General features: G+C 50.2%; 4 protein-coding genes across 4 annotated transcripts; 2 read left to right on the top strand and 2 right to left on the bottom strand.

The window, feature by feature from the left end:
- Positions 1–4,593: 4,593 nt before the first annotated feature.
- NEUTE1DRAFT_105858 (uncharacterized protein) lies at positions 4,594–8,518 on the top strand (the record flags this gene model as incomplete). The annotated part of the gene is made up of 5 exons (XM_009858227.1): positions 4,594–4,633; positions 4,713–5,326; positions 5,506–5,808; positions 5,893–8,350; positions 8,457–8,518. 5 exons carry the CDS (start codon positions 4,594–4,596, stop codon positions 8,516–8,518), a joined length of 3,477 nt encoding a protein of 1,158 aa, XP_009856529.1.
- Positions 8,519–10,469: 1,951 nt separating this feature from the next.
- On the top strand, positions 10,470–10,721 carry NEUTE1DRAFT_118989 (uncharacterized protein; the record flags this gene model as incomplete). Its single annotated transcript, XM_009858225.1, has 1 exon — positions 10,470–10,721. The coding sequence occupies one exon, from the start codon at positions 10,502–10,504 to the stop codon at positions 10,706–10,708; it is 207 nt and encodes a 68-aa protein (XP_009856527.1).
- A 480-nt stretch (positions 10,722–11,201) lies between these two features.
- Positions 11,202–13,500, bottom strand: NEUTE1DRAFT_72988 (uncharacterized protein; the record flags this gene model as incomplete). Its single annotated transcript, XM_009858224.1, has 6 exons — positions 11,202–11,447; positions 11,502–12,165; positions 12,228–12,497; positions 12,621–12,698; positions 12,758–13,124; positions 13,206–13,500. Coding segments are annotated over 6 exons (1,920 nt in total), but the record flags the coding sequence as incomplete, so codon positions are not given.
- A 1,516-nt stretch (positions 13,501–15,016) lies between these two features.
- Positions 15,017–17,045, bottom strand: NEUTE1DRAFT_91684 (uncharacterized protein; the record flags this gene model as incomplete). Its single annotated transcript, XM_009858223.1, has 5 exons — positions 15,017–15,677; positions 15,737–15,781; positions 15,836–16,211; positions 16,266–16,578; positions 16,670–17,045. 5 exons carry the CDS (start codon positions 16,798–16,800, stop codon positions 15,514–15,516), a joined length of 1,029 nt encoding a protein of 342 aa, XP_009856525.1.
- Between the last annotated feature and the right edge of the window lie 305 nt (positions 17,046–17,350).

The following is a 17,350-nucleotide window of genomic DNA, read 5'->3' as shown; positions in this document are numbered from 1 at the left end:
TATCGTTCTCTCAACGAAGCCGAAGAGATCGAATGCGATACACGTGGATAGGTCGCACATCGGAATCCAATATGTTGGCTTTACCCCATCTAGATTTTGGCGGGAGCCTCAAGTCTGCTGATATTGCCAAGTGCACCGTCCTGCAGGCCACATATGTGCTGTTCCTGGACAATGGAGCTCTATAACAAGAATTCATGGACCGAAGCTACAGAATCTAATCACGGATCTTTCTGGTTGATTCACTGGTATAGTGTATTGACTATTTGGCCGTCTCTTCAAGATAGAGAATGGTCGAAGGCCAGAGTTGAACGTCAGGGTCTGAAAGACACAATCAGACATCCACGGACGGTTGCGAGGCCAAAAACTGACAAGCAAACTTTTGTGTTTGAGGCGCATGGCGCTTCGAAGCACACCATATGTCTTCTTGACTCATAATAATTGAATAGCCCGAGAAACTTTGAGTGTGGCGGTGTAGCCCTCTCAACATCTATCATTACGCGGGTTGGAGTTCCTGGAGGTTTCCGTTTCGTATGTAATGTGGCCAACGGACACTAGAGAGAATACGAGGCTTCGATGAGACAGGTGGTAGTCAACGCATGTTAGGGTTTATCAAGGTAGGTCGCAACAGTACCACCTCCATAACGACAAAGTCATGTGTATAAGACATGAATACGATTCTATAACAGTGCTACACAGCTCGACAGTGTGGATGCTAACTCGGCAGTGAGATTCAGCGGTCAACTGTTTGGTTTCGCAGGCCTGGACAGAACCTATGTGTACGCAGAGAAGTTTTTGCTTTCATAAGAAAACGTCGTTCTAGCCTTAGTAACCCGTCAACATCAACTAAGCGGTCCTCACATCAATTCAATGTGTTTTGTTCGATGATAAAACTTGGCCCTGACGCGAGTAGACCGATGTCGATTTTTTTTGATGTTGTTCGGTTCATACCTCTACTTGGGCTTTCAGGGCGGTGTCTTTGTTGTGTTTAAGGGAAGGTTAGATGGGTTTCAGTGAGAGTGCTACCAAGCTGACGCTCCTACACTACCAGTAGTACTATGGCACTGTATGTACACATACGTAGGACTCTCACGAACCCAAGTACGTAAGTCATCTATAACCTGAAGCTCGAATCTGCACGCAAGATACACAAACCGAACTTATCAGTGCTATTTCCATGAGTGATATCCAGAGATAAGACTAATGCATGACACACAAACATTTCTAGATTACTCCTTGATCTGGATGTGGTTGCTGTCACAGTCCATAGCCAGCAAGTGGCCAGTCATGGCAAGCTTCATTCATCACGATGACACTCACGCCGTTTGGATTGCAAACTGGCCAAACTCTGATTCCGGACATCTAGTCAGTTATGAGCCAAAACACTTTGGTCGACTCCGTTGCGGATGATTCGATGGCACAATAAGTCGATACATTCACCTACTAGAGGAACGGGTGATCCGCACATGGTTTACAGAGGTACTTGCCCACCCTTCACACACGTGCACTTGAAGCGGATGAAACTAACATCTTTGCCTATAATATGCATACCCGTCCATCAAGCCGATTCAGAATGAGATAGCACTCTAGAGGCTGTAGGTGGGTACCGAAGTTGAAAGATGTTGTGTGTATTGTGCAACACGAGCCTGGAAGTTACCTACTCTTGCGGCTTCTGCCTTTCGTTGACGTCAAAGGCTTGATTTAGCCGTATCCATCAGCAGTGCCACTACGGGTCAAACTTGGGATTGCCCAGCACATGAAAGGCTTGTAAGAACCTAATTTGGAGAGCAGGTATGATGACACACAAAACCTTACTGAATTCGAGTCTTCAAACTCGAATCAGGCCACTTGCTTGAGACGAGCTACCTCAGAGCTTATAGTATCTTTTAGGCGTCGGTCAATCACATGGGAGCTGAACATGGAAAGCTAGGCAAGTGGCACATACAGTAAGTGAAATGGAGAGAGAGCGGCTGTGTTTTCACAGTATGAAGACTACTATGGTGTATTAACACAGCATCAATACCCACAGTGAACAGCTTGGGCAGAGGCCGCTTGTTCAATGAATGATGCGGTTTCACTCATTCGACATACCAAGCTCTCTGAGCAGCAGTGGATGCAGTACTGCAAACGGTTCTTCATCCCTTGATTCATTAGCAAGAGGCTTCCTAGGGTTGAACTCCCTACCATTGACGTGGCGCAGACAAACCCACGTTCTCGCTCGTGGGTGTCCAAGGACTGTTGGGATGAAATTCTGCACTTTCAGGATTTGTCTGCTCCCATGGCGAGCCCAACGGCTATGAGTAGTATATCGACAGGGAGGCAGGCCGTTGATGTTGTTCCTCTGAAATTCGGCGTAAAGTGAATGAAGAAACCCAGAACCCGTCACGAGTGACAAGCCGAGCCATCGCCACAGGACTGATGGCAGTGCCTCCACGCTTTTCTTCTATGGGCTATTTCTAAACCCGCAGCCGAAACGACCACGACTCCAGGAACCAAAGGGTCGTTTCTCTTGGAGAAAGCCAAGGGCGGTGTAGTCGCGCATGACCGGGCCTGCCATGAGAAGCAGAGGCCAAGCGTGCAGTTAAGCAAGGGATGAGGACGACCATTGTGCTAGTCTCGATATGGTGTTTTGTTCTCTGCCGACTACTCTCTTTACTGACTGATCACCATTGGGGAGCAAATTGCCTCAAAAAGCACAATCAGATGTAGATGACGGAGTCATTATCCAGTAGTAAGTGATATCAAAGGAAGCAATGGGTGGCCGTGTGTTTCGGTGCTTCTTGATGGAGGGAGGGCTTACATAGAAGAAGGCATTCGGAGACTGGTTAAAAACTAAGTCTGGGTTTATCGGGTCCAAACAGTAGTGGTCAGCAGGCACAAAGTGAGACGGGCGAAATACTAAAGTCTGGAACCCCTCCCCCTTCCCCCGGCGCCGCGAAGACGGTTCTCACGCGACCATTGCAAACGACTTTTGCGGTTTCTCGATACTGTGGGAAAGACAAAAAAAAAAAAAAAAAAAAAAAAAAAAAAAAAGGCGATTGTACCGAGTCCTCTTTGAAAGGTTTCAAGACTCCCCCAGCCCCCCTTAGCAGATCCGCTCCATTCTTTTTCCTCGAGGTTCCATTTCTCGATGCCTGCTGCGTGCCCCTCTTGCTCTCTTCCCCGACCTTTCTCCCCCCCAGCTTCTCGCCCTTTTGGTGGTGGTGGCAGGCCAAGCAGACGATTGTCACTGTGTGTTTATGTGCAGTCAAAACCTCGCAGCAAACCAGATCAAGTCAATGCGGGCGTTGTATCAGCGGCTTCATCCTCAGAGATGGTAGGCTCACAAGGGTTTCCGTTTGTTTCTTAAGCTGGTGTGTCTGTCAGATTCGGACGCGTGCATCTTTGTGATCTTTGCCCTGGGCGAGTTGGGCGAAATAGAACCTTTTACACGAGGAGGTTAAAAGTGTTTGTTCGCCGCGGGCCGGAGCGTGGGGTGAACCCCCCGGTAGGACCACCCCGATTCGAGTCGTTCAGAGGTCCAGTATCCCGTCCCGCGTCCCCCGCCGTCCACTGCAATCTGAAGTGGACCCGTGACGAACTCCACAAGCACAGCATAGCTACGTACTGTGTAGGTACGCTAGTACTTGTAAGTAAGTTACATAGTAGGTAGGTAGGTATGTACTCTTAGTAGGTAGGTACATCTCCCCGCCCGCTACGAGCCGTCCGTACGCTTTTCATCGTTAACGCGTTTTGTTACGTATGTACCTATGTATGTCCATACTTTTCCCCTGCACCGCAGTGCACCGCATTTGTGATTGCCTGCACTGCACGACGCATGGATTCCAGTTGTTAGGTACCTAGGTGTACACTTTCACGTTTGCGCTAAGTAGCCAATATTGCACCACATCTAGTACAATTTCTGTATTGCCGCCTGCCTTAGTACCTCTATGCTTCCATGCTCACCCAGCAACCGTCGTCGTCGCGACGGGGTCTGCTCTTCCTCACAATCTCTTTTCTTCTCCTAGACGCGCCCAGTCAGAAAGCCGTTTGGTCAAGCCATTGTCATTGCCGTTGACCGTGGAAGCTGTCCGCGTTACTGCCGCACCACCCGACGCCCTCGACGGTTCCGCAGCGAAAGCACATCGGGAGAACCGAAACTTTACTCACTCACGCCCACTCCTCGTCCGTTCCCAGACACTTCGAGCTCCCTCGACCCCCCGAATCCTTCGCATCTCTTACGCACCACGGCTTTCGCGACCCCTCTCAGTGTTCTCGTCGTGTGCTCTGCACAGCTTCTTCATCGGAAACATCACTCTACCTCTGCCCCACACGACTTGTCACGAGCTTTCGAACCACTTACACTCCTCACAATCAGACGGAAAAAAAAACAAAACAACCACACTACCTTCACGCTGTACCGAATATATGCCTTCGCGATAGCGGCAGTCGTCTTCCCAACACAAGCCCGCCATTGAGCTTCCCCCTGTTCAGAGATCGCCAACGTCTCGCGGCCGTTGCCGATTTGTTGGTAACCAGCTGGGTTGCCCATCACGCTCAAGTGTGCCGAAACATTGGCCCTGGACAGGTCTTGGATGCTTCCCGAAAGCTGCCATCATGAGTGACATATCAGACTCCGAGCTAGAGGCTACCCAAGGTAGGCTCGTTCCCATGTTCCCTTTGGCATGTTTGATGCTGTATAACCTTGATCTAACCATTGGGACTCGTTATGGCAGCTACTCAAGAGATGCTCGACCCTCGCCGGCTTGGGGAGCAACACACAGGCTTTTCTGACCAGGACCTAGCTGATATCATATGCATCCTTATCCCGTACACCGATGGTGCAAGGAAGGTGGTGAGAAGGATGGTCGATGTCGCCCCCGCATTCGTCATGGGGCGGAATGATACAAACCGAATCCATATGGACTTCGGCAACGACGATGAGCACACGTTCAACCTTGCGCCTACAGACCCTTCGGAACATCACCTCGCCTTTCGATTTTCGTCCGAGCTCAAAAACCCTCGCGATGGCTTCGTTTTGGGTCGAAATCACGAGTGTGATGTCATGGTCGGCCAAGAAGAGAGAACCATCAGCAGGAAGCAATTCAAGATTTACTTCAACGAGCATGGCAGCTTGATGATCGAAGATCTGTCATTGATGGGCACAATAGTAAACGGGCAATGGTTAAACTCAGGAAGAAGAAGACCTCAGGCGAACCCACCACCCAGACCTCAGGCGAACCCACCACCCAAAATGTGGACACTGGGGAGCGGATCGGTGATAAAGATTCTCAATAGCCAGCCAGCGACGAATGAGGAGGAAAAGCGCAAGAACGACATTGTCTTCCTGGTTAGGGTTCCAAACCGTCATGGTAGGCACGCCGAGGCCTATCGAGAAAACCTAATCAAATACTTGTTGCAACGAACGGAGGTGGATGTAAACAAGACGATCGTGCCTGGACCAGGGGGGCGGGTAAGACAATGTCCACGTCCATGTTAACATGCATCCACTGACACTTCACAATACAGGTTGATCTTTTCAGAGACTCTCCGCAGGAGTTCGCAGTCCGCGCTCCTGTGATTGCCACGCGTCAGCTGTCACCATTACCCATGCTTGGATCTAACGGCGTGAGTACTTGGAAGGGGTCTGATAAGTACAACTTCAAAGGCAAAATCGGACAGGGTGCCTTCGCTACGGTGTATATGGTTACCGACAAAATGAATGGACGTCCGTATGCGGCCAAAGAGCTTGAAAAACGGAGGTTCATGAAAAATGGAGTGCTTGACCTAAAGGTCGAGAATGAGATGAAGATCATGCAACGAGTATCACATGTGAGTCACTATATCATCCAAAGGCCAGAGTTGATACATTACTTGCATCAACCCGACTCAACACGGCTAACGTGTTACCTACAGCCGAACATCGTTCAGTTCAAAGAGCACCTGGATCCTGATGATAAACACCTTTACATAATCATGGAGTTTGTCGGTGTCGGTGACGGTGATTTAGGAAAGTATATCGGCACAAACGGTCCCTTTTCAGAACCAGATACCAAGACGATAGCGAGGCAGTTGGTGGACGCTCTTGGGTATCTGCATGATATGAACATTACTCACCGCGATGTTAAGCCCGACAACATCCTCATTCAATCCCGGTTCCCGCTAGTTGTCAAGCTCTCAGATTTTGGGCTTTCTAAAATGATCGATCACGATGCAACATTTCTTAGGACGTTCTGCGGTACCTTGCTCTACTGTGCGCCCGAAGTTTATGCAGAGTTCGAAGAGTACGATGAACTTTGCGAGCGAAAGACGCGTCGCAGCTACCCGCGTCAACCTCGCCGGAGCCAGAGATACGATCACAACGTCGATATCTGGTCCTTGGGCGGTGTTCTGTACTTCGCCTTGACCACCCAGCCACCGTTCCCTGCCCGAAACGGTGTCGGTCACACTGAGTTCCTGCACCAGATTATGACAACTTTTCCCGACTTCGACCAGCTCATCAAGGCGGATCCCCCTGTTTCACTTGATTGCCGCGATTTCTTGAAGCAAATGCTCAGTCGAAGACCCGAACATCGACCAACGGCAAAGATGTTGCTGAGCCATCCATGGATCCGCACTCCCCACTATTCTCCAAATGTCGCACCGTCTTGCTCACAAAATGGCGGAGTAGACGAACTGCTGGAAGCTGAAGCGTCTCAGCTGAGTTTAACAGACAGACCGGCAGCGACACCGGTACGAGAGGAGGAAGGAGATGTCACCGTTGCGAGTGATGACAACTTGCTTCCAAAAGAGCATATCAATGACGCAGAGCATGTCAGTGGCTCGGAGGAGGATAAAGAGAACTACGCCTTCAGGCCGGCCACTCAGACCAAGCATTTGTTTGGTGAGGTTGGCCAATCGGCGCTGGGAAGCCAGGGGGATGTGATTGCAGAACGCATAAATCTGCCCGCCACGCCAAAAAGCGGAGGAACTTCCAAGCTGTTCAGGTCCAAAGCTGAGATTCCAGATAGTCAAGATAATTCTGAGGACGAGGGAGACATTCTTGGTCAAGATGTTCTAGCCGGGCAGTGGCCACAGATACTTCCGGGTGATTCACAGGATTATTCTGCTTCGTCTGACCCGAACGCGTCAGTCGACGTGCCTCCCAAGGGTAACTTGCAAAGCCTGGAGGGTGCTGCGAGCATAATGGGCCAACTCGAGATGCAGTCCTGCCGTGGCTTTGTTACACCATCAGTTGGAGCTGACTCGATGAGGAGCAAACGGAAATCTTCCTTTGCAATAAACACCAATCCAAGGTCGTCGACTGACAATGAGCCTGTTTCTAAGAAGCGCCGATCTAACAGGGTCGGTGATATTCTGAACCGGGAAATAGCACCCATCGAGAACGAAGATGAGTTACTCGTCCAGGTGCCCCCGATCAAGACCTATTCAGAAAAGGTCACATCACCTAATCCGGAACCACAGATCAAGTCAGCGTACTGGGACAGTCTGGACCCATCTAGCAGTCATCTAAACTATCCTGAGATGACAGTGGCACAATGGAACGCCTTCCGTTTAGCGGCTGAGGACAGAAATAAAAGAGATAAGTCAAACGAAAAGTTTGCACCAGGCAAAAGCCCATTATGGGCTCTGGCGGAGAAATATTTTCCGCCCATGAGCAAGATCAAGACAGATCTACCCCTTCTGTGGACTGTGGCAAAGGAGAGCGGGGTCGAGACAGGGACAGTTAAACGAAGACCCAAGGAAATTGCAGCGTGGGCCTACTTACGGTCGTCAGACGAGTCCATATTACCTGGCATTTCGATTAGAATCAGCACGTCGATAGTCACTTGGGGCAGTTCACCCGAGAACACCCAACGCTACGAGAACAACGAAGGCTATCCCGACAAGCCTGAAAATAAGATACCGGAATGCGCGTTGAAGATCATGGTCTGGAGGGAAAATAATTTTGACCCCTCAATCCGATCTGTGCCCTGGACTCAATACTGGGGTGATAACGAGGACTTTTACTTTTACATCGCCACCAAGGCCGCCGACGGAATTTATGTCAACGGCCGACCCTTACCTTCGAATGATCCCGGTAAACGAGAGAGCAGCTGCAAGAACTGGATGCGACTATACAACGGCGACAGGATTATCGTCTGGAATGATCCCAACGACGATGGCACCCTCAACAAGATCGAGTTCGTCTTTGAATGCAGCTGGGGCGGCAGTCAATTAAGCCGAGAGTCCTCCGTACACAGAACGCCAGAATTGGTGAGCGAAGAGGTAGCTGAGAAGCTCGATGAGATATGCGTCAAGGCCGAGAAGAGTATGAAGAAGTATGCACCCGTCTACGAGATGTACCCGGAGGATTCGGCGGATTGCGAAGAGCGTAAGGCACGCATCAAGTGGGAGCAAAGGTTGTCGCGAAACTTTGAGAGACAGGTTAAAGCGGCGAAGCAAGCTAGGTATGGTGGAAGCTATTCTTCATTTAGTAGCTCTCATTCCGGCTCGCGGCAGTCCTCGCGGCAGTCATGGTCAGATCTTCGCATTTGACTGAAGTTCTTGTGATTTTCTTTTTTTTCTTTTTTTTTTTCTTTTTGGTCTTTTTTGTCACATCTTCTTTTCTTCTTCTTCTTTTCTTTGGATATATAAAGGTGACCGTGGGTTTAGGGATGGGAAAAGATGTCACGAAGTTTAGATTTGTGCCCCACCTATCATTACCTTCCACCCCTTCTGTTGCTGGCCTGTGAAGCTACCGACGCCTTGACTTCATATCCTGCTATATTTATAACTTCGTCTTTCGGAGCGGGAGCATGACAGATAGCGAGAATGACAAAATCACTTTGCAGGATTGGCAGAAGCGCACATACCGAATCGAAATACTATGTATGAGTGACAGTTAGGAGTGAGCAGATATCTTTGCCGCCATCCTCCCTCCTCAATGATATATAATGCGATACGAGCATTTCAATACCCCAGGTAGTTGTGAATCGCAACCCATGCAATATGTAGGTACATACGATCCATCACCACCTATTTCCCAAGTAGACCACTCGAGCTTCGAGTCCTGGCGACTTGCGCCTGGCCAGATATCGGGCTATTCATGTTTTTCCTACTTGCCACAGACGTGTCATGCCACCTGCTTCTTCGTTCAACGTTGAGCCAAGTCCCCAGCCCCTAATGACCATATAAGGGGCCTTCACACTAGCTAGTGGCCGACCTACCAATGTGGTACCTTTACCTGGGGACACTCCATTCTACGGAAAGTAGTACGTGTTACAATTGAGGCTCCAAATGGTTCATCACTTCTATAAACGAGCGGTTAGTGTCTTTCTCCCTTAATTTTTATTTATTTATCGATATTTATTTATCTGGCTTTTTTCCTTGTTGGTTTGAAGAGGGGAGGTTATGCGTTTGAACTAGTCAGTCAGTCGTCGGTAACCGTTTTTCTTTTGTTCTTGTCTAAACTCACTTGCACACTAACCAGTAAGAGAAGTGGTGTTCGTATGCATACACGGTTATAGGAAGAAGACTTGCAACTAATATAACATGAGGTGAAACACACCGAATCAAGACCCGTAGCCGACCGCTGCTTGGACACCATGATGGAGTTGCGCTCAACAGATTGATCTAATTGATGAAATCACACAAAGACAAGCCGAAAAGGTAATGAATAAAATACCAACAGAAATGAAATCGCCAACAACCATTGTCACCTCCGTGGGGTTTTAACAAGACCTACCTGCTGCAGGCAACATTCGAGTCGGTCGTTACTGCCTGAAGAGTCTGCCTACTTGCTTCAGATTATACTCCAACTCCTTCTCCGAAATGACGGACCTTCCTCTCCTCTCCAGTGAGTGCTTCCTCCCCCTCAGTTTCCCGTTTCCCCACTTGCCCCTTTCCCTTCCCCTTCCTCCTTCCCGTCCCAACATCCCGTCACACCAGCCTCCATCAAACAATTCCAACTACCTACCAAAGTAGATAGGTAGGTAAGTACCGGGTTAAAAACTCCCACCACCACCATGCCTATTCCCATGACTATCCAGTCCATGACAGGTACCGCCGTTACCCCACCCCAAATCCATTCCACATCCCTCCATGCCGTCCATACCCTCCATGTTCCCCATCGCCATGAGCGATCGCAGCACACTATCCGGCGTCATACCACCACCACCACCATCACTGCCGACGCCTATATTCATGCCCATCCCGACGCCGGAACCCATCCCGAGGTTGTTGCCATTATTGGAGTTACCAACAGTGGTGTTGGCGTGATGGTCGGATGCCGTCCTCGCTAACCCCGAATTAGTCGTATTTTCCGGAGCTATCTCAACGCCCGGCATTCCAAAGGCAGTTGGATCGAGGAAGAAACCGACGGCTGCGGCAGGGCTTGGATTGATGTCCAGAGTAGTGCTAGTAGTGGTGGTGTCAGTAGTTGCAAGAGCTGTCGCAGCCGTGGTCATGGTAGGATTGGTAGAGGAACCGGGGGTTATGGGGCTGGTGCTGTGATTGTTGTTGCGATTGTCAAAGGACATGGAAGATGAAGATCCGCCGGGTCCGCTCATATGTCGGCCATCGTTGGTGGGTGCTAGTCCTTGTACTTGCCCTTGTCCATGTTCTTGCTGGTGATGAGCGTGGGGGTGAGGATGAGGATGATGGTGTGGATGTTGATGCTGATGCATTTGGTGATGCAGATGGTGGTGATGGTCCGAAGATGATGTGCCAGAATTGGGCGTGGGCTGGTTAGAGTTTGGTGAAGGAGTGGACAGCGGGACGCCATCGCTATTTCCCCCGGTGTCGGGATCGTGAGGAGGACGAGTCTGATAATTCGGAGTGAGCGAGATGTTGTTCGGCATCCTGCCGTGAATAGATGTGGCAGAAGCTAGACCGCCGGTCCTGGCAGAGCCGCCGCCGTGTTGCCCGCCGGCGGATGGAATGGGACTTCGCTGCTCGACTGATGATGACCAGTTTGGTGCGGTATTCCTGCTTGAGCCAGGGAGCTGAACAAGAGGGTCGTCGAGATCAACGGGCTCGACTAGGTTGGGGGCGTTGACGGGGTTGCCGTCGTCTTCGACGGTTCGGAGGAATTGGCATTCCTGGTGGTACATGTTCCCATGTGTTGTCGATGCTCCGAGTCCGGTCCCAGGTTTCATGTGGGCTCGTGATGTGTGCTGAAGTTACGGGTTTCGTTACTTAGTATTGACTGCCTAAGGACATGTAGAGAAGAGAAGCACGAGACTTACACCATCTTTACTTCTTGAGAAGGCGTTTTTGAGCTTGGGAACCTTGGCACCAAGAGCTTCAAGGTCTACATCAAGCTGTACTACGAAGGATTCAGTAAGGGGATTCTTCCGCTTCAACGCGTTCATGGCTGACAGCAGGAACCGAAGAGAGTCGGCTACCTGGCCATCGTCTGGACGGCTTTTGAGGAACTGCACAAATACTCTTGCTGCAACATAGAGACAGAACGACATATTTGGATTCAGCTGTTCATCAAGTCAGTCAACCCGTTGATGATGCCTTCACGGGATGAAACTTACCCTATCCAAGTCAAGGTGAGCGGCCATCCTCATGATGCTTGCAATCTCGTGAGCCGAGGTAATACATCGCATCTTACACTCAGTACTAACGCTGGCAGGTAAGTTGTTCGTGTCTGCTTTGAATATGGCTGCCTGGTGCAAGCATATAGTCGACGTGTGAATGCACATATTTGTGAAGACGACGTTTGGGTTGGCCAGACCCTGTGGCAGCTTGAGGGCAGATGGTATACAAAGCGAAACATTGAGAAGGATGTTATCCATCTGTCTATGCCTCTTCCAAAATTCGCCATTGAGGTCGTCATCTCGGTCGTCCTCGGTCGGCCGGTGGAGGTGGATAAGGTTTCTGCCAAAGAGGTACGCCAGAAGGATGACACCGCCAAAAGACGATAACTTACCAGGACCCACATGAACCGTCACATCATTCAGACTCTGGGTCTCCTGGGGGTGACTCAAGTCGTAGGCCTCGTCGGAGGCAGGAAGGTCGGTGAGAATGTCTTTCTCATCAATGATCATCGGCCAACCCGTCCCAATGCTGGCGTAACGGTCCTGACAGAAGGCCATCCAAAAGGTTCGTCGGCGCTCTTCCTTTTCTGTCCAATCTCGTGGGGGCGGTAAGCACTGTTTTACCTCCAAGTCACCACCATCAACTCGATAGAGGCCCATCCTAGAAAAGTATGAGTACGTGATACAGGTTGAAGTAAGGGCTTATGTAGGGACTTGACCTACATCTGGCATAAGCGAACGGCTGAGCCTATACTCATCCATGCTCGCGGAAAATACATCCATTTGAACTCGTAGGATGCCAGGAGCACATGGGTCTGGCAATGTGACACCGTTATCATGTGTTCTCCAAAGCCCTTGATGGTATCCAACTCCAAATACTTCCTGGCCCTCTGATAAAACAGCTCTTTCAAATCGAGGAACCGGTCTGACACCGAGCAAGCCAGTGTCCACATAGCATAGCGTAGACACACTGGTGGCCGCTGATTTGGGGCTCTGTCATATACAAATGTCAGCAAGCTCATGCCTACGTAGACTTGCACAGTGCAGAGAAACAAATTGAAGCTTTTGAAAGCCCATGATGATTAGCCAGAGAGGACATTGAGTAAGCTGTCTTACAGATTCATCGCATGGAAGTAACGGGCGCGGTGTATCATTGGGAGGGAAGGGTGTATTTTGTCAAAGTATACTTGGTGCCTACAATCAGGTTCGTTAGTAAACTCAACAAGTTAACAAGTCACTTACTCCTTGTGAACATGGTGGAAGGGACTTGCAGCTCGTCGATGGTCTCCTGGGGCGGTAATGGCTCCTCCAGTCCCAGGCCTATCATTTCCCAGGTAAAGTCGCCGCCAATACTACTCATGCTTAGTCCCAAGTTGTTGCCCAAGTTGAAGTCATCCAATCCTGTGCTGCTCGGATCACCATGGAACTGCCACTGATCCATGCTCCCCTCTGTCGCCATTCCATGGGGAGGGCCTGGAACGTTGAAGTTGGCGGCCGCGGCAGCAGCATGTTGACTTGGTTGGCTGAGTCCACTACCATCGACGATGTTCGGTGCTGTTGGGGTACCGTCTGCACTCAGTCTCGGTGCTTCCTGCGTCTTCAGCAAAGTCTCAACTTGCTCTGCGAGCAAAAGAGGAGAGTCAGCAAACTGCTTTCATCACCGAAGCCAGGGGACCGGACACAGTTTGTAAAACAGCGCACTTAATCGTTCCGCCAAGGCCTTGAGATGACCTTTCTTGGGACCACTCTTCTTTCTCCTCTCATCGTAGGCGCATACATGGCCGAGACGCGAGCAAGTGCTGCAACTTGGCTTGGTGCCATCGCACTTGAGTTTCCTCCTTCGACATATCTCGCATGCCAGTCGTTTTTGCTTTGGGGTACTTGAGTTCACCCCAGCAGTCGCACCCCCTGCAGTCTCTTCGGCGTTAGTGGGCTTGTTGTTTTGGGTCTCCGAGACCATCATCGTATCCGGAGGGTTGGCGGAGGAGGGCGCCATGTCCAAAATGTTTTGCTATGAGGCGAACAGGAATTGAGTCGTCGGAGGAGCAACGAGTTTCTCAACGTTCTGTCAAGCGGGTAAGGGTAACCCGATGCTGATTGTTGAAGATGTACAGCAAGTGCACCTGCTCCAGTCCAGGCAGCTAAACGAATACGCAATGAGGAGAATGGAGTTAAGATTGATTCGACAAGGCAAAGATTCTAAAAAAGTCAAACGATTGATACTGTTGCTTCTATCCTTTAACCAGCTTCTGAGGCATAGAAGTTTCGGTCACACTCGATGATCCTTCATCTGAATGGGAAGGTGTTGGAGCTATGGGAAAGTAAGCGAACGAAGATATAGGTTGGCAGGTGAACGGCTGATGTGGGTTGAAAAGGTAGGGTTTAGGGGGTCTGGAGTACGATAAGCTTAGGTACCTACCTTGAGTAGCTACTTTGAGGCTACCTATTGTGTGTCCGGGTTGATAAAGTTGTCGAATGGCTTGTGAATGTTGGTTTAACAGAGAAAGGAAGTTTCCCCACTGACCTCACCCATAAACCAAACGTCCTGTCGTTCGAGTTGATGGTTGGTCGCAGCCGTTGACTATAAGGGCGCGCAACCTCCCGAGCCTCCTATTAGGCCACCTCGGCCACCTAGAGTAGACCCAGGCACATCAGGCCCAATGTAGGTAGAGCTAGATAGTGGTATTAATCTGGGTACTTCCGTTTGCTTGTATAGAATACCTTACTTGCTGGACCTCTGGAACGCTCTAGCTGATGTGAATGGGTAGTACCTCAACTGCTACCCTGTCTACATACTAAAACGTGGATGACTGTTAGGGAACGGGACCTAGAAGCTTGGCAATACGTTAACACCAGTCCTCGAAGCCATGTCAAGCTGGATGCACTTTCAGCTACTACAACAAAGTGAGGTAGTCTGTGGTCTTCATGCCGGTCAGCGTCGTTCTCATAGAGTGTCGTACAAAGTATAGAATTGGCTCAGCTGGTCAGTGACACTGCTCATTCAGGCCGGTTGACCACAGAAGCCGGATTTGGTCCCTAACAAATATGAACAGTGGCCCGAAAGGTGTAGCGTTGAGGCTCTGCAACTGTTAATGACTAGAGGTAAGTTTTTGGGCTTAAAAATTATACGCTAGAAGAATGAATTCGTCCAACTACTTCTTGAGTAGTATTACGAAACTCGGAGATACTGTATATGTGGGACACTCGTCGCGTGTAACTTGAGGGCGTGCTTCGCTGGAGTTATCTCGAGAACCATGTACCTGACCCATGATATTACGTAGCGCACCTGCGCACCCCGTATGGTCATCCCTGTTGTGGCTATGTAGATTGTCAATAGCTCTGTCCAATCCAGTTCATCGTATGCACCCCCCCTAACATATGATGTATATATCGAAGTCGGGACTTGGATCCGCTGTGACCTGCACCTTCTGCTACCCACAGCCTCCGAGACTCTGCAAGGTTTCTCTGAAGACATTGGAATGAATCACGATCGCTGATGATAACAAGAAATCAAAGCAGGGAAACGAAGATTCTTCAGCTATCTGAATCACGAAACTCACCAAAGCCCAGTGGGCCTGTAACCACGGCGTAGTCTGGGCATCTGTCTTTGTTCTCTCTTGCCTTGCTAGGTGTGAACATAACCCCATATGCATATCTCCCTGGTTCCCACTGACGGAACTGCCTTGACTCTTCCATCATTGAGGTTTGGCGGTCCGGTGGTTTTCTATCATAGCTCCCGCTTGGTAGGAAGAACCTCGTTGTAACTGCCTGTTGCGGTATGCCTCCCAACAAAGCCTCCTTTGGATTAACTCAGCCGAGACCGGCTGGACCCATTAAGGGACACCTATTGACCCTTCTCGTTGCATACGCGGGGTATGGCATAGCCCATCAGCTGTATGCTGCCAATACGACCACCCTTGACCTTTTGCTGTTGCATGGTGCCATAGCACGCTCATTCTACTGTTAAGCGGTGAAAAACTTCCAGAGCATCACTCTCTGTACAGTCTGCTCACTTTCTATCCGTGTCCACGCCGATGATGCGGAGTACGCCTAGATCACTGTAAGCAAGGCAGTATCTGGTAGGTGCCCATGCCACTGCTTCACAAGTACCAGCTGTCTTGAAGGTGTGGACATGCTCGCCCGTCTCGGTATGAGTAACTTCCAAGCTACCACCTATCGAGCGAGTTAGCATTCTCCATCACAAGTGCATGGCCAAAGAGTAGATGACGTACCTTCTTCACAGCCACCAACCACATAACTACCATCAAATGTGAAGCCTGGGGATGTGTTTAGTAACGAAACGACTCCGGTGAGCAAACGGGGTGAGGTACTTATGCTTTTGACCGGCCCAACCATGCGGGTTACTGTCCGCTGGCAGATCCAGTCTTTGGTGTCAAACAAGGAGATGATGGAATCGGCGCCTCCCGTTGCCAAGTATTTGCCCGTGGGAGAGAGCTCAGCCGTTAGGCAAGATGCTGTATGGCCTTTGAGGGTGAACTCAGTCGACTCGCCCTCGGGGACGGCGTAGTTCACATGCAGGACAGGTTCAAAGTCGGGGTAGGACAAAATGCGTATCCTTCCTTCGTTGGTGGGCAGAAACACCTTGTCACCACTCCAACAGAAAGCCATCTGGTTTGTGCCGACCGGTTGATGGTGGGTTGAAATGATGGAAGACTGGGAGGGCTGAATGTGGAACAAATCACCATTCTGAACAACGGTCAGCCTGTGGATTCTAGACTTTGGAACTTGCAGAACACCTACCTTGCTACCAACGAGTAAGGAGGATCCATCGGGTGCCCAGGCCAGGGACGTGGCGTGTCCAGAAACCTTGACCTCGTTGACACATGCCTTTGTCCTTACGTCCCAGATCTTGACAGCGCCATCGCTACTGACGCTGCAGAGTTCAGCATCCTTGACAGGGTTGAAGGCGACTTTTTCAATCGGAGAAGCATGACCTTTGAGTTCGGTTGAAAATTTGACATTGGGCTTCTCGGGATTCCAGACACGAAGTGTCTTGTCAACAGCACCAGTGGCAATAAGAGTTCCCAAGGGGTTCCAAGCTATTGTGCTTAGGCTAGCAAGTGACCGCCGTTAGTGAGGAACGATATATGACCGTTTTGGATTATGGCGGCATGGGAAAGCTCTGGCAATGATGGGCGAGGTACCTGTGATGGCTTCCACCACCACCCCGAGGCCCGGAGGTGGTGTCGTTGTAAGACTGACTCTTGAGGGGCCCAAAGTACGCCGAAAACTTCTCCTTGGGCAAACTATATCTGGGGCGTAGAAGTGGAGCCATGCTGCCGTCTTCTCAAGTTCTTTCCAAGCCAACCTGTCAGTCCAGCCTGGGATGCTGAAAACGTGTGAAAAGAGTGAGGTGGTAGAGGTGGCTGTTGGTATGGTTAGCTAACTCCGTACGCAGTGAGGCTGAAGTCAACGTATTTCAAGCCCAGTTGGGTAGCTGGATGAATGATGATTCCGTCGTCAGTGGAACGTGAAGACGGGATGTCAAGGTGCCTTGAGGATGAGAACAAGGGCGTCAAAAAATGAGAGGAATGAAGAAAGTGAGGATCGAAAGGTCTTTCATGCCTACCCGGTAAGGTAGATAGATCTTGGGAAGAGCTCGAGATCGATGCTTTGTTATTTGTCCAGTCGTTACCTAAGTCGTTCGTTCAATGGATCGCATTGCGGTTGTTGTCTGTGCACTAACGCAAGGTACATCCGACACCTATGTCTAGGTGGAGGTGGCTGCTCGCAAGGAGTTTGATCGGACGCTGGGGCCTTCGACTGACAGACACTAGCGCGGCGCCTATGACCGGCGCCGTTTACAGCATGTAGTCTGTAGTGTA

Source organism: Neurospora tetrasperma (genome assembly GCF_000213175.1).
Source record: "Neurospora tetrasperma FGSC 2508 unplaced genomic scaffold NEUTE1scaffold_81, whole genome shotgun sequence".
Lineage (NCBI taxonomy): Eukaryota > Fungi > Ascomycota > Sordariomycetes > Sordariales > Sordariaceae > Neurospora > Neurospora tetrasperma.
Note: the sequence above shows the minus strand (reverse complement) of the source record. Positions and strands in the feature narration are given on the sequence as shown.